Here is a 13,767-nt window from a genome sequence, read left to right as displayed (position 1 = left end):
AGGCCATCTGCAATTTTCAGCGCGGTGTTTTCTCCATTACAGCTATTGACTTGTACGTAGTGAATTTATATGCCAGTATGAAGTCCTGTATAAGCAAAGGGAAATGAAGTCGCATCAGGTTGTATCCAGGTTGCTATTTAAAAGGAAATGTGGGTTCGAATGGAATTATTTAGAGTCCTAGAAACAAAGGAATCAACTTCCTTTGTGTCAGTGGTTGTCAACAAGGGATAATTTTGCCTCTCTGCACCCCAGTAGCCATCTGGCAATGTCTGGAGACATTTCTCATTGTCAGAATCGGTGGTGGGGGGGTTGGGGATGTTGTACATAGGACCTACTAGCATCCAGCAGTGCTGCTAAACACCTGCAGGGCAGAGGACAGCCCCCATGTGATGAGAAACGAACTGTCATTTCTCCTGAATGTTGGTTGTGCCAAGGTTCATCTGCCCTGCCACATGTATTGCAAGGAATGGAATTACCAGAAGCCCTCTCAGCCAGAACAAATTTGGGCCAGAGGTGGGGTGGGAATGTAGGCAGGGAGGTAGAGTAGGTGATTACAGGTGTGGCTCTTGAAGTTTCGATGGATTTATCTGATTTCCTTTTTCTTGGTCTTTCTTTGTGCCAACACTTGGCATAGCAATAGTAGAGAAAACAGTGAAGAAAACTTTTTGCAAGCAGCTGAGAATAGTGGTCCCGTACCCTGAGCTAATGATGTCAGTCCACTTCCTGTGACCCTTGCAACTTCACTGCAAGCCAGCCAGCCATGCTGTCAGGCTCCCATGATGTCTAGGCACATACTGACTTTGTTTTTTGGCAAGATTGTAAGAATTATAAACTAGCTAATTTATTTCCCAAGGTATTTAATAATCATAGTTCGCCTTGGGAGGATCTAAGTTCCTCGTCGTTTCTATATCATGTGCCATCTGTGAGTGTCTTTGGCTAACATACTCTTGCTTGATTTCATTAGCCTAAAATCAGAGAAAATAGATGTTATTTTTTAGAGGATTTTTTAAGTTCACAGCAAAATTGAGTGGAGTACAGGAAGTTCCCATATACCTCCTGCCTGTGAGCAGATATCTTTGATTTTATTGTGACACTAATTTTCAAGTAAACTTTATATAGATGCAAATGTTATTCTGTTAATCAGAGTTTCTTAGTCCAGCTTTCACTAAATGTAAAGCAAAAGTAAGGAGAAGATGGGTTTTTACTGTTACGGGTTTTTTTTCTTTTCCCGGTGCAGTAGAAGAGGGAACCTGTTTGTCTTCATAGGCTTCTTGCTGAGTTTGGCTACCTAAAGTTCAAGGGCTTTAATCTTCCTTAAAGTTTTCCCATGTAGTTGTACATCACCTTATTATATCGGGGAGTTTTTTTTTTCCCCTCCTGTGAAGTTTTCCTTATTTAGAATTCAATTTTTGATTAACTGAAACCAAGTTACGTTATTCAGTCTGACAGTGTGACTACTTTAAAGGTTAGAATGTGCCGTAGCCACCAAACCTTATACTTGAGAGTGTTCTAGGACTTCATTAGTGTGATTTTGTTAATGCCTCATGAAGTTGGAGCCAAGAGGAGACTGATGGTTGTGTTGTTGATTAGAATTTTTTCACCCTGGCTGCCAAGTCTCGTTTGTTCCTTTAGTGAAATCTTTCTTCTGAAGTCATGACTGATGGACATTCTGTAATGTTTCTGTGTTTTTTTGCTTCCTTTTCATCATGAGTCTCACAGGCCCCTGGAATTTGCCTTAAACATTTGACCTGTTAAAAAGCTAAATAATAGTCTATACAAATACAAGGCAAATAGTCTATATAAAATCTAAAGCTTGGTGCTACTTTAAAAAAAAATCTCAGATAAGGTCTGGCTTTCATGTGTTAACTATATAAGTTATGTGACTTGGACAAATTATTCTAGAGTCTGTTTCTTTATCTGTTAAATGCACACTATTCCTCCTGCTCTACACACCTCACAACATGAGCATCAAATGAAATAATGACTGAGAGTGCTTTGTGAGTTGTACAACACAGTGCAAGTATGAGGTAGGATGCAAATAGAAGGGCGAGCCTTAGGAAACTACACTGATGGCGAATTGGAATTGTGTTTGAAGAATTTATTTTCCTTTCTACTGACTCATATGGTGTAGATTGCTTCTTCATTTTAGTAAATTCAGAGATGACTTGCTGCGTTTGGTTGTAGTTTCTGTCTTCTTATAAATAACGTCAGTAGGGTTAAAAGCTTCACTGACTGAAACGTTTTAATTTAGCATAGGTCAGCGATTGGGGCAAAGGAAAAATTATAAAAAGAAAACTAAATTCACCAAATAGCCTAGACTGTACCTGATGAAGTGTCATTGTCATCATCATTAATGGTGATTTCTCATCAGTTCTGTAGAGCTCAGTTTTCTGTGCTCTTCTCAAGAACTGCAGTTCGTAGTTTGACCTACCACCCTAGTCTCAATAAGACAGGTATTCCAAGTAGTAATTACACTTTTACCCTTCCCCTCCCCCCAAGCAATTAGTTATATGCCGTGTGGATTCTGGATGGTAGCAGATCCAGTGAGTTTAGTCACAGTTTATGAAAGCCTTTTTATCTTGATAGCATCTTATCATATTTGATGCTATTTATAAATAGAACCAGGGAACTAACCGTAGGGCTCCAGGTCTTGTGTTGTGAATGATTGGTAGAACTCTAAGGACAGAGTGGGCAGGCCACTGGAAATGATTCCATTTAAAGGGTAGCTTCGCCCCTGCCTCCTTGGCCTTTGTGACGAATGGAAAAATACTCTTTTCAGATTCAAAAGCCTATTCATTATGCCTTTCTCCTCTGAAATACATGATCAGTTTTATAATCAGGAAGAACTTAATTATTTTTTTTCTATTGGCTTATGTTTGCTTTTCATAAAATGGCTTTTTTTTTTTTTTTTTTCATTTAATGGGCTCAGAATACAATCCTATACTGAACTTCACAGGCTTGCTTTTTTTATGTATAGCATAAATTACCTCAGCTGGCTACATGCCCCACTAACTGAAACTTTGTAATGTAGCTGGAACCGAATTATGCTCTGGAGCATTAAGTCTTTAAACTGGACTGTTGGCTTACAAAAGCAAATGGTGAAGTGTCTGTCAGGACAAGAAGCTCACTCTCCTGATCCTTAAGCAAGTTTTTCCTCACTGATTTCAGGGGCTCACGAGCAAAATCCTAACCAAGTTTATCTTGCTAGGACAACCCATTCTAGGTGCTCAATAAAGAAAGAATAATTCTTCTCCCACTTAACCACAAAAGAACAACATATGTTTCTAACGTCAGCTTTTTATTTTTTTTTTTTATCTTTCATTTTTTTGTTGGTAAATCTCCCAGACAACAGCAGTTCTGTAGAGAGTTTAAATATGAAGGAATGGCAGGACGGGCTAAGGGCACTTCTACCCAACATTAACATCAACTTTGGTGGACTGCCCAATTCTTCCTCCCCCTCCAACGCCAACCACAGTGCACCAGCGTCCAACACTGCCACCACCGACAGCCCGAGTTGGGACCGCCCTGGCAGCTGGACAGACCCAGCCATCATCACAGGTAACTTTCTCGCTCCTTCAGCTCCTCTGACTGCCACCGGTTTGGTTTTTAGCACAGATGATCTAATAGCAGAGGTCTCGTCAACATAATCTTCCCCCAAAGTCACAAGTGTGTGGCAGCTTCTTTGATCCTCTGGGGTCACGTAGCCTCAGTTGTTAACTCTGTTGGCCTAGTTGTATAATAAGGCGTTTGGTACCTAGGTTGCTTCCTTTGATGTCAGTAGGTGCTCACGTCTGACAGCATGCGTGTATTTTGTAGGTCTCAAAAGTACAGAAGGATCCGACTAATCCTCTTAAAGGAACATACTCCACTTTAAAACATAAAGCTCTCTATTATAAGGCTATCTGGTCCGTGTATCCCTACTAGAGAAGGAGAAGCACAATTGGAAAATACCTTCGTGCAATCTTGGGGACTGGTTTTTGCAACTCCGCCTCTGTGACACGGGGGGATAATGTCTGTATAGTTGAAGAGGAGGCGTGGGTTTGTGTGACAATAAATCGTGGTCGTTGTGGGTGGAGGATAAAAGCAACGTAAGGCTGAGAACATCTAATTTGGATGGAGTTGAAAATTGCATTTCTTATTGGATAAACTAAGCACCTTAAAGTTTTTTGTTTGATGAATTTCTTATTCTCTCTGCACAGACTCACCATCTTCCTTCTTGTTTTGTTTTCTCTCCTTAGGTATTCCAGCATCTTCAGGAAACAGTTTAGACTCTCTTCAAGATGACAATCCTCCACACTGGCTAAAATCCCTTCAGGCCCTCACAGAGATGGACGGCCCCACTGCCGCTCCGTCACAGACCCACCACAGCGCCCCCTTCAGCACACAGATCCCTCTGCACAGAGCCAGTTGGAATCCCTACCCTCCTCCTTCAAACCCTTCCAGCTTTCACTCCCCACCCCCTGGCTTTCCGACAGCCTTCAGACCCCCCAGCAAAACCCCCACAGATTTATTACAGAGTTCAGCACTGGACCGCCACTAGGGGGGGGAAGTCACCGGAGAACGCAGCATTTGTCCCGCCCCATTTTCTCCCTCTCGGCCCACCCACAGCTCCCTTCTCATCTCTTATGTTCTGAAGAATCCAGTTCCTGATCAATTTTTTTTTTCTCCCTACCCCCAGATGCAATGCGATCACAGGGTCATTACCATCTTTCTTTTTTAATTGTAAAAGTTTCTGTTGATCCAGCATTCAAGTGACACTGTTGAATGTTTTCTAAAAATGCCTTTTTAAGGAGGGAAAAAAAAAAAAAAGAAATCAAAGGGCAGTCTCGAAACTTAGAAAATTACTGTTTGTCTGTTGCGCATAATAATGATATAATCTGCTTAGCAGAAAATGACGATTAATCTCTAGGAAAGGTGAAGTAAATGCATTATCAACTGCAGAAGTTTGAAAACCAGGTTGAAATGAGATTGCTAAATGCATGGGGGAAAGCAGTGGTCCTGGCATCCATCTTGTATTCAGCTTATCACTATTGCAGGGAAAATGCTTTTAATTTAATTTTTAATTATTTTGGCAAGTTGATGGAGAGGACTTGATTGTGTTGTTAAGCTTAAGAATTTATTGGAAGTTGATGGAAAGATAAATTGATCTGTAGTAGTAACTGGCCTGTTGCTAAAGAGTTTATAAGGAGGGGAGAAGTGATTTTTTTAAAGGAGAAAAAATTTTGACTTTAGATTTAAAATAAATTCAGATGTTTTAAAGAAAAAAAGTATTCACAGATTTAATACCTATGCATAATATATAAGAGCTGAAATATAAGTGATTTTGTCAATCTTTCTCCTCTGTCAGAATCTTTTTTTCTTTTTACCGTAAATTCACCTGACTAAGGGCACTCTGAGATAGCACTGCTCTGGGGCCATCTGATCACCATCAGGAGCAAATCTCTGACCTCCTTGCCTGCAGCTTTTACTTAACCCTGTAGTTTCTGGACGTTTGTGCAGTATTGAAAAGACAGGAGAAAAGAAAACAGAAACCTGGTTATAACCTGATGCTAAAACTAAAAAAAAAAAAAGGAAATGTACCTCTTTCTTCAGAATTAAAACTAAAATCTTAAATAAAACAGAAAACTTGATGATGATCCTTGGGTTGTTCTTGTTTTTGTTTTTCCATTTTGTTGCATGTGAATTTGAAACATTTTGTGGTAACAGTCATCGGGTGTATCCATGGATTTTACATCTTCAACAATAGGGAAGATGGGTTAGAAGAAGAAACTAGAGAAAAAATTAATCTTATTGTCAGGCATTGCCATGTGTGATGATCAGCCCATCTTATCTTCAAGAGTTCCTCTTCCAGTGGCTTTCAGTAGAAGATGCTGCTTTGTGCTGCTGCATTGTGTGGGCCACACCTTCCCAACTGAGAGGCCTCGCGTGCCACAGAGGAGTACATAGGCTGTGTCGTGCTGAGACGGTGGTGGTCTCCCGGAGACCCAGCAGGACCAGCAGGCAGGGCGCCATCCAAGAAGCTGCACGTGCGCATGCTGCGACGGGAAAGAGGAAAGAGATCGGAAACACTGATGCGGGAAACCCACAGAGGCGTCTTTCGTGACCAGCTGTTCTAGGGAGGACCTAAGAGGGAGAGAGAGTCACACCACTGACCAACGGAGAGGATGAGGTTGCTAGAAATCTGCGTGATGTGGGTTACATTCAGAAGTCCAAAGCTGGAGTTGATATATTTCCAGCTACCTTCATTAAGCAGATCTTTGTGGGATGAATTAAGTAGATCTTTTGAGATTTTACGTTCTGGTTTTTTTCGCCTTCTTCTTACCTTTACTCTGTACTTCTATTTGATACCAAAAAAATGTTTTAACAATCTTTGAAGAATGTGAAGCGGATTGTCTCAAATACATGTCACCATAGTAGATATGACTGGGTGAACATCAAATTATATTTTAAAAAATTAGCTACAGTGTAACCTGTGATAGGAGAAGACTAGGCTGTAGGCTTTCTTTGGTCTGTAAGCTTTGCTTCAGTTGCCTACATCTTCCAGTTGCCTAAATCTTTACTTTTTGCTGCAGAGTGGTGGCCCAACACACAAGTAATATCAGGTAGTCGTGAATTATAATCAAGGCTTTGGGGCATTTGGGCCAGGGGGGTTGGTATATCAATAAAAATGTAAAAGGAGGGCAATTCTATTTTGCATGGATGTGCTATGATTGTGTATATGCTTAATGAATCATACATACAGAAGACCTTATAAAATATGTAAATACCATTTAAAGAATAATAAAACCATATATGCCTACCACCTCAGTTAGAAATAGAACCTACAATATCTTGAAAGACCTCCTATCTCTCCCTTTCCAATTTTCTTTCCTTCCCATCAACAAAACCATGATCTTGATCTCTGTGCTAATCTTTCTTTTTAAAGTCTTGCCATGACATACATATCCCTGAATAATGCAGTTTCATTTTTTAAAAAGCTAAGTTGCAAACCAAAACCTAAATGTGTAAGGAAGAGTATTATCACTATCAGATCCAGGATTTTAGAAGATAAATTGAACAGATTCTCTAGGTCATAGTTTGGCTTTAGTTTCTCTGGTAATTTATAAAGCCAGTTCTGGGGAAGACTGCAAGGTCATGAGTGAGTCCTGGAAAAGGGATGCCAGTGGGGCATCTGACAGGGCTGCCGTGAGCCTGACCCTGGGCATCTGGCAGAGACTCTGACAGAGTAGTCTGCTCTCTGTTTTCCTGTGTCCGAGCTCTCTGTGGTTTCCCTCCAGTCCTCTGGAGTTGATCAAAGCCCGACCTATGGGAATGGGATGGTTTAAAAGAAGCGTCAGCTGATCAATTCACCAGGGCATGGAGGGGAGAAAAGAAATTCATTACATTTGGTCAAAATCAGATAAGTGCAAAAAAGAATCTGGACCGAAACAATTTAGGCAGTCTGCTGGCATAACAGCAGTAAGAATCTTGGTACTGACAGCCCTCAATGTCTGTCTCTGGGCTCACAGTTCTTAGATCTGATGCACTGCTGACATTCCTAGTGTTCCCTTTACCTCTTTCCTTTCTTGGGTCTGTTCCCCCCTGTATTCCTATATGCCATATATTGGTCTTTTTTCCTCTAATTTTGTTGGAGTGACATCTTCCAGAAACCCCTTGAGAAATGCATATGGGAAATAAATAGTATTTTGCATACCTGAAAATACTGTTTCAGTTGATAGCTTGGTGGATAGAAAATTGTAGATATTTTTTTCCTTTAGAACTTTGAAGGGTTTACTCTCTTGTCTTCTTGCTTCCAGTATTACTGTTAAAAAAAATCCAAAGCCACTCGTATGTAATCCTTTTGTCTCTCTCTCTCTCTCTGGAAGCTTGTAGAAATTGTCTTCTGTGTTCCTTGGTATGGGTCTATGCTGAGCACAGTGGGTACACACTAGGTTTTTAAAACCTGGTGACTCATATCCTTCAATTCTAGGAAATTTTCTTGACTTATTTCATGAGTGAATTTCTTGCAGTTATTTTCTCTGCTCTTCCTTTCTAAAAATGCCCTTATTCTGGACTTTCTCCTTTTTTTTCCAATTTGCCGACTTGGTCTCTTGCTCTTTCTAGGAAGCTTTATCTCGAGTTTGTTTATACGTACAGTTGTCTCTTTGCATTGTTTCTGTTCCTCCCAGTTGGTCTGATCTCTGTCTTTCATATTAGAGACTTCGCAGATCCCTAGTAATTCTTGATATCCGCTCATGAATAAGACTAAAAAGCTGACAGGAAGTTTTGTAAACACGAAGGCATGCCAGCTTTGAACTTCACTTTGGGAAGGTCTGGATGGGCTCTGTTAGGAAAGACCTATTGTCACTGTCTTTGGGCTTTTTCTTCTGGGCTGGTCAGATTGTCTAGAGAAGAGTCTCATGATGGCTGGCCATGGGGTGAGGGTCTGAGGCCAGAGCTGCTATGGTGGTCTCTATTCATTATGAGTATGTTTACTTCATCCTTGTTTTCAGTCCTTTTCTCTCCAGAGACTGTCTCCAGGTAAATACCTGCCCATTTAAGAAATGTGTGGTTGCACTGTGGTGTGGAGTTGGGGGCTGAATCTAGGGAACTAACTTCTTGAAACAGCTCTCTCAGTAAGCTTTGCTTTAGCCCCACCCCACACTTTCTCCGTGGTTCTCAGGGCACCTGGCACTGTCAGTCTGTGCCCTTGAGGACTCTGGTGTGACTTGGGTTGGGTCTCAGCATCCCCTGCTGCTAGCATGAGACTTCTCATCAGCCAGGGCACAAACTGCTGCGTTCTTGGTCACCGCATTCTGCTCTGTCGTCTCCTGTCAGGGTCTCCCTGCTTTTCTCTTTATTCTAATTTTAAGTATGTAGGTTTAATCTACCCTCTTAGTCCAGTTTTGTGCTCTGATTTTATAAGCTAATCAGCATAGTTTTTTAGGCAATAAACTGGAGGAACAAGCACTAGCCGCCATGTTGTACATATATGTGTATATATGGTTTGAATGGCACCTGCCCACATGTTCGTTTTGTTGACCTTGAAGTGGTTTCTCTCTTAATATCCTCTTTTCCAATGAAGCTCTTTTGATTTACAATCACTAGTTTGTTTTCCCAAAGCTTGTCATACAGGGGATTATTTTAATGGTTAAAATTTTAATCTCAGTTCAGTTCAGTTCAGTTGCTCAGTCGTGTCCAACTCTTTGCAACCCCATGAATCGCAGCACGCCAGGCCTCCCTGTCCATCACCATCTCCCGGAGTTCACTCAGACTCATGTCCATCGAGTCAGTGATGCCATCCAGCCATCTCATCATCTGTTGTCCCCTTCTCTTCCTGCCCGTAGTCCCTCCCAGCATCAGAGTCTTTTCCAATGAGTCAACTCTTCGCATGAGGTGGCCAAAGTACTGGAGTTTCAGCTTTAGCATCATTCCTTCCAAAGAAATCCCAGGGCTGACCTCCTTCAGAATGGACTGGTTGGATCTCCTTGCAGTCCAAGGGACTCGCAAGAGTCTTCTCCAACACCACAGTTCAAAAGCATCAATTCTTCGGTGCTCAGCTTTCTTCACAGTCCAACTCTCACATCCATACATGACCAGAGGAAAAACCATATCCTTGACTAGATGGATCTTTGCTGGCAAAGTAATGTCTCTGCTTTTCAATATGCTGTCTAGGTTGGTCATAACTTTCTTCCAAGGAGTAAGCGTCTTTTAACTTCATGGCTGCAGTCACCATCTGCAGTGATTTTGGAGCCCCAAAATATAAAGTCTGACACTGTTTCCCGTTTCCCCATCTATTTGCCATGAAGTGATGGGACCAGATGCCATGATCTTCGTTTTCTGAATGTTGAGCTTTAAGCCACTTTTTCACTCTCCTCTTTCACTTTCATCAAGAGGCTTTTTAGTTCCTCTTCTATTTCTGCTTTATTGACTATGCCAAAGCCTTTGACTGTGTGGATCACAATAAAATTTTAATCTAGATGTCCACATTTTACTGCAGTTTTAGGGGACATAGCAAGTCAGATGGATGTGGGTCATTTTCTAGGCTACACTGAGTTAGAGCAATTCTAGAAATTGCAGAGGAGGAAATAGCCTACCCTTAGCACTGTATGAATTATGTTTTTTGAACAAGTAATAAGTGTCAACAGTGTGTTTCCACAAGGAAATTATGCCATGACAACCTGTAACAGCTGAATGCAGTAGCACTCCCCACCCCCTGCCTGAATTTAAAGACGTGGCATCCACTGCACATGTTATTCAAGTTTTCTATCAAGTTTTTACCATCATCATTTGATTTAAGGTCCTTATTATATTTAGGGTATGTAAACTTTAAAGAGTTGACAGCTTATATACCTTAAACATGGTGATGAAACGTATCCTTTGTCAGACATGGCTATTTCCACTCAAGCGATCTATCCAAGTGAAAGATGAGTGAGGACGTTAACATGAATTCTTTAAAAACCAAATACTTATTTTGTCACAAAAATCAGTACTCAATTCTTTGTGCTTAACACATTATTAACTTAGTCTAGACATAGCTTTTAAACATGCAGGCAATTTCCTACCAGAAAGAACTGCCTTTGAAAATTCATTTCTAAAATTGCCACTGAACAAATTGATTTAAAGAAATGAGTACATCATTATGGGGGGAAAATCCCTTTAAAGGATAAGATAACAGTTTCTACTGGTGGTAACCCAAATAATTTGAGCATGGATGTAAACACTGACCCAAATGTTCAAGGCACATCTCAGAACTGGCCATTCTAAAGCATTCGGCGCTTGCTCCATCTCTGAGTGTGTCTGCAGGTGTTTGTAAGTGGAGTCCTTGCACTTCCTTCCACAGCTTCCCTCCAGAGCCGATGGGAGTAGGTATATATGACCAATAGAGGTTAATAGTTCAAATAGAATATTTGTGGTAGGCTGGGTTAAAACGAAGGCTCATAAATAAGAGAATTTAAAGAGAAACGCGCAAAGAGCCGACTCTAGAAAAGCCCATGATGCTGGGAAAGATTGAAGGCAGGAGGAGAAGGGGACGGCAGAGGATGAGATGGCGGGATGGCATCACTGACTCAATGGACATGAGTTTGAGCAAGTCCTGGGAGATGGTGAAGAACAGGGAAGCCTGGCATGCTGCAGTCCATGGGGTTGCAAAGAGATGGGCACGACTGAGCCACTGAACAACAATAAGGAGAAACAATGATCTGTGGGATATTTTTGTTTTCAGCTTTAGTGTTTGTAAACCTGAGATACTATTAATAAAATACCTAAGGTCCAGAAGATTACATACAGCCCAAAGGGTATATATATATATATATATATATACATACATACATACATAGTTTCAGTAGTGTGAATTCCTTGGCTTTTATCAGTCTCCTTAATATGCAAAAAGAATGTAAATAGACCCAAAGAAGTTGAGTTTTGTCTGGGTCACAGATTTAATAGCAGAGCTCGTTTATATTTGTAAAATGACTAACATAAGGATGGAATTATCTGCTTCCCCCTTGTTTTATTTTTCTTTCTTCCTTATTTTAGCTGAGTGGTGGTGAAATAAAGGGTGTGAAGAGATACTGCTTGTCCCAAATCATAGAGGGTGAGTCAAAGGTTGATTGGGAAATAGAACGCTGAGGGACTTCTTGACTATGTTGGGCTTATGTTGAGTTTTGTTTACATAGACTACCAAGTTAGCCAGTATCTCCTGGATTTTGGGCAGATGAGAAAGAGGAACAAGGTAATTGTTTTCAAACATTTGAAGGACAGTTATGTAGGAGAGGAAAAAGGATGAAGGACACAACTGAGACTGAGATGTAAAGGAGAAATTTGAGCTTAATTAAGTCTAACATTTTCAAACATCTACTTTGGGCTGGGCGTTATGCCAGGTGCTTTAGGAGGTACAAAGATAAGGTGATTCCTGTTCTCTTACTCTGAAAAGGTTTGGATAGTCAACCCTAAGACTGTGGACTTCTCTGGTGGTCTTCGTGCTTCCATTGCTGGGGGCACAGGTTCAATCCACAGTCAGGGAAATGAGATCTCATATGCCACCCTCCAAAAAAAAATTAAAATTAAAAACTAAGACTGGATATGAATGTCTAATGTATGAAATATCAAACTAGCTCAAAGAAATATGAGCTTTGGATAAACTAAGACTTGGGTGGGGGGACAGCCTGAGCAAAGAAAGGCTTTGTGATGAAGTTGCATAGGCTGTGTTTAGGGGCTGCATCTCAGTTTGGAAGGAACCTGGGTTTGTGCAGGGGACTTGTGAGAAAGAAGGCTTTCAAGAGCCCTGGACTCTGATTTTGTTGGAAATGAGCCTGTTTCCAGTTTCTGTTTTAGGAGAGAGACATTATAAGATTGTCCTTTGTGAATACACAACCCTAGGCAGGAATGATGAAGATGGGAGAAACACTGAAGTGGGATTCTTTAGGTTAATGGAAAACCCCAAGAGTCTGGGGTGTTGCCTCAAGGGGACTGTTGATGACCGCCTGAAATTTTCTGTGAAATAAGGTATGTGCATGTGTGTTCCCTCAAAACATAGGAAAGTCCACGATACAATAAAAGGTCTAGCTAGGAAACAAGAGAAATAGTCCAGGTGAAGGTTACTGATTGATAAGGGGGTGAGAAGATGAGAAGGGGAAATAATTCAAAAGATATTTAAGAATCTTGAATTTTTCCAAGTGACAGGTTAAGGATTAAAAAAAATTTTTTTTGTAAACATGTTGAAGTTTCTAGAAGTTTCCACTAGACTGTAAGTTCTGAGAGCAAGGAACACATCTACCCATTTGTTTGTTTAGGCCATACTGAGTGGCATGTGGGATCTTAGTTTCCTGACCAGGGATTGAACCTGCCACCCCTTCAGTGGAAGCGCATAGTCTTAACCACTGGACCACTAGGGAGGTCCCCATATCTACCTGTTAGCCATGCTAGTCCCAGCATTTAGCAAAGGGCCTGACACATAGTAACCTCTCAATAAATGTTTACCTGAATGAGAGTAAAATCTAGTATGGCTGTGGTTTGCAGCCAGATAGCTGGAATAAATAACTGTATTGTGCTTAAAAGAACTGTGGACTCGTGAAAAGGAACTAGTTTGAAAAGAAGGTGATTTTTATCGAATGTGTTGAGTTTGAAGTTTCAGCAGGTCATCAAGATGGAAGTGTCCAGGAAATAGTTGAAAATTTGGATGTGGAACTTAAGAGGAAAGACCAGAGGTAGAAAGTATAGTTTTGGAATTATCTTTATAGTGGTGAGAAGTGAGATAGAAATCTGGGGGGAAATAGAGACAAGTGGTATAACACAAAGACCTGAGTGTATGGTGTCAGTGTAGGACTGTTTCTAGGCAAGACTTACTCAAAATGGCATCCTGTGTGAGGCTTTCGTCAGGAAATCAGGGGTTTCACAACCTCCAGGAAGGCTGGGAGAGGAAAGGCTAGGAGGACCTCATGGCTTACAGCAGATCTGGGCGTGCTGGGGTCCAAGGAAAGCCTTCACGCAAGAGCTCCCTCTCAACTGCCTGCAGCGCTACGTTGGGATTCTCAGGAGGCTGTGGGAAGTAGCTACCAAAACCCTGTGTTTGCCAGTGGCCAGTCGCCTGCGCATAGCTGCTGATCTAGGAGTAAAACTTTTTCTTTCTCACCTTTCAGATTTCACTTTTGGGCCTCTTATCAGTGGGGCCTAGCCTGGGATCCTGTTGGAGGGAATCTGAGAACTGTGACGCAGAGGAAAGGGTAGCAGGATGTGGGGCTGATGATTAAGTGTCAACAAAGCTGGCACCTGTGCTTTAGAGCAGCTAAA

At 41.3% G+C, this 13,767-nt stretch overlaps 1 protein-coding gene across 4 annotated transcripts in view; it reads left to right on the top strand.

The window, feature by feature from the left end:
* Positions 1-5,636, top strand: part of CNOT4 (CCR4-NOT transcription complex subunit 4) — a 152,219-nt gene extending 146,583 nt beyond the window's left edge. For 2 of the 4 annotated variants that reach the window (XM_027968837.3, XM_027968836.3), the window contains exons 11-12: positions 3,346-3,558; positions 4,239-5,636. In XM_027968837.3, coding sequence (XP_027824638.1) covers positions 3,346-3,558; positions 4,239-4,540 — 515 coding nt within the window. In that variant the 3' untranslated portion in view covers positions 4,541-5,636. The remainder of the gene's footprint in view (positions 1-3,345; positions 3,559-4,238) is intronic. The other 2 variants (XM_027968840.3, XM_027968839.3) reach the window with 1 other exon arrangement.
* Positions 5,637-13,767: the final 8,131 nt, after the last annotated feature.

Source organism: Ovis aries, chromosome 4 (genome assembly GCF_016772045.2).
Source record: "Ovis aries strain OAR_USU_Benz2616 breed Rambouillet chromosome 4, ARS-UI_Ramb_v3.0, whole genome shotgun sequence".
NCBI classification, from domain to species: Eukaryota; Metazoa; Chordata; class Mammalia; order Artiodactyla; family Bovidae; genus Ovis; species Ovis aries.
Note: the sequence above shows the minus strand (reverse complement) of the source record. Positions and strands in the feature narration are given on the sequence as shown.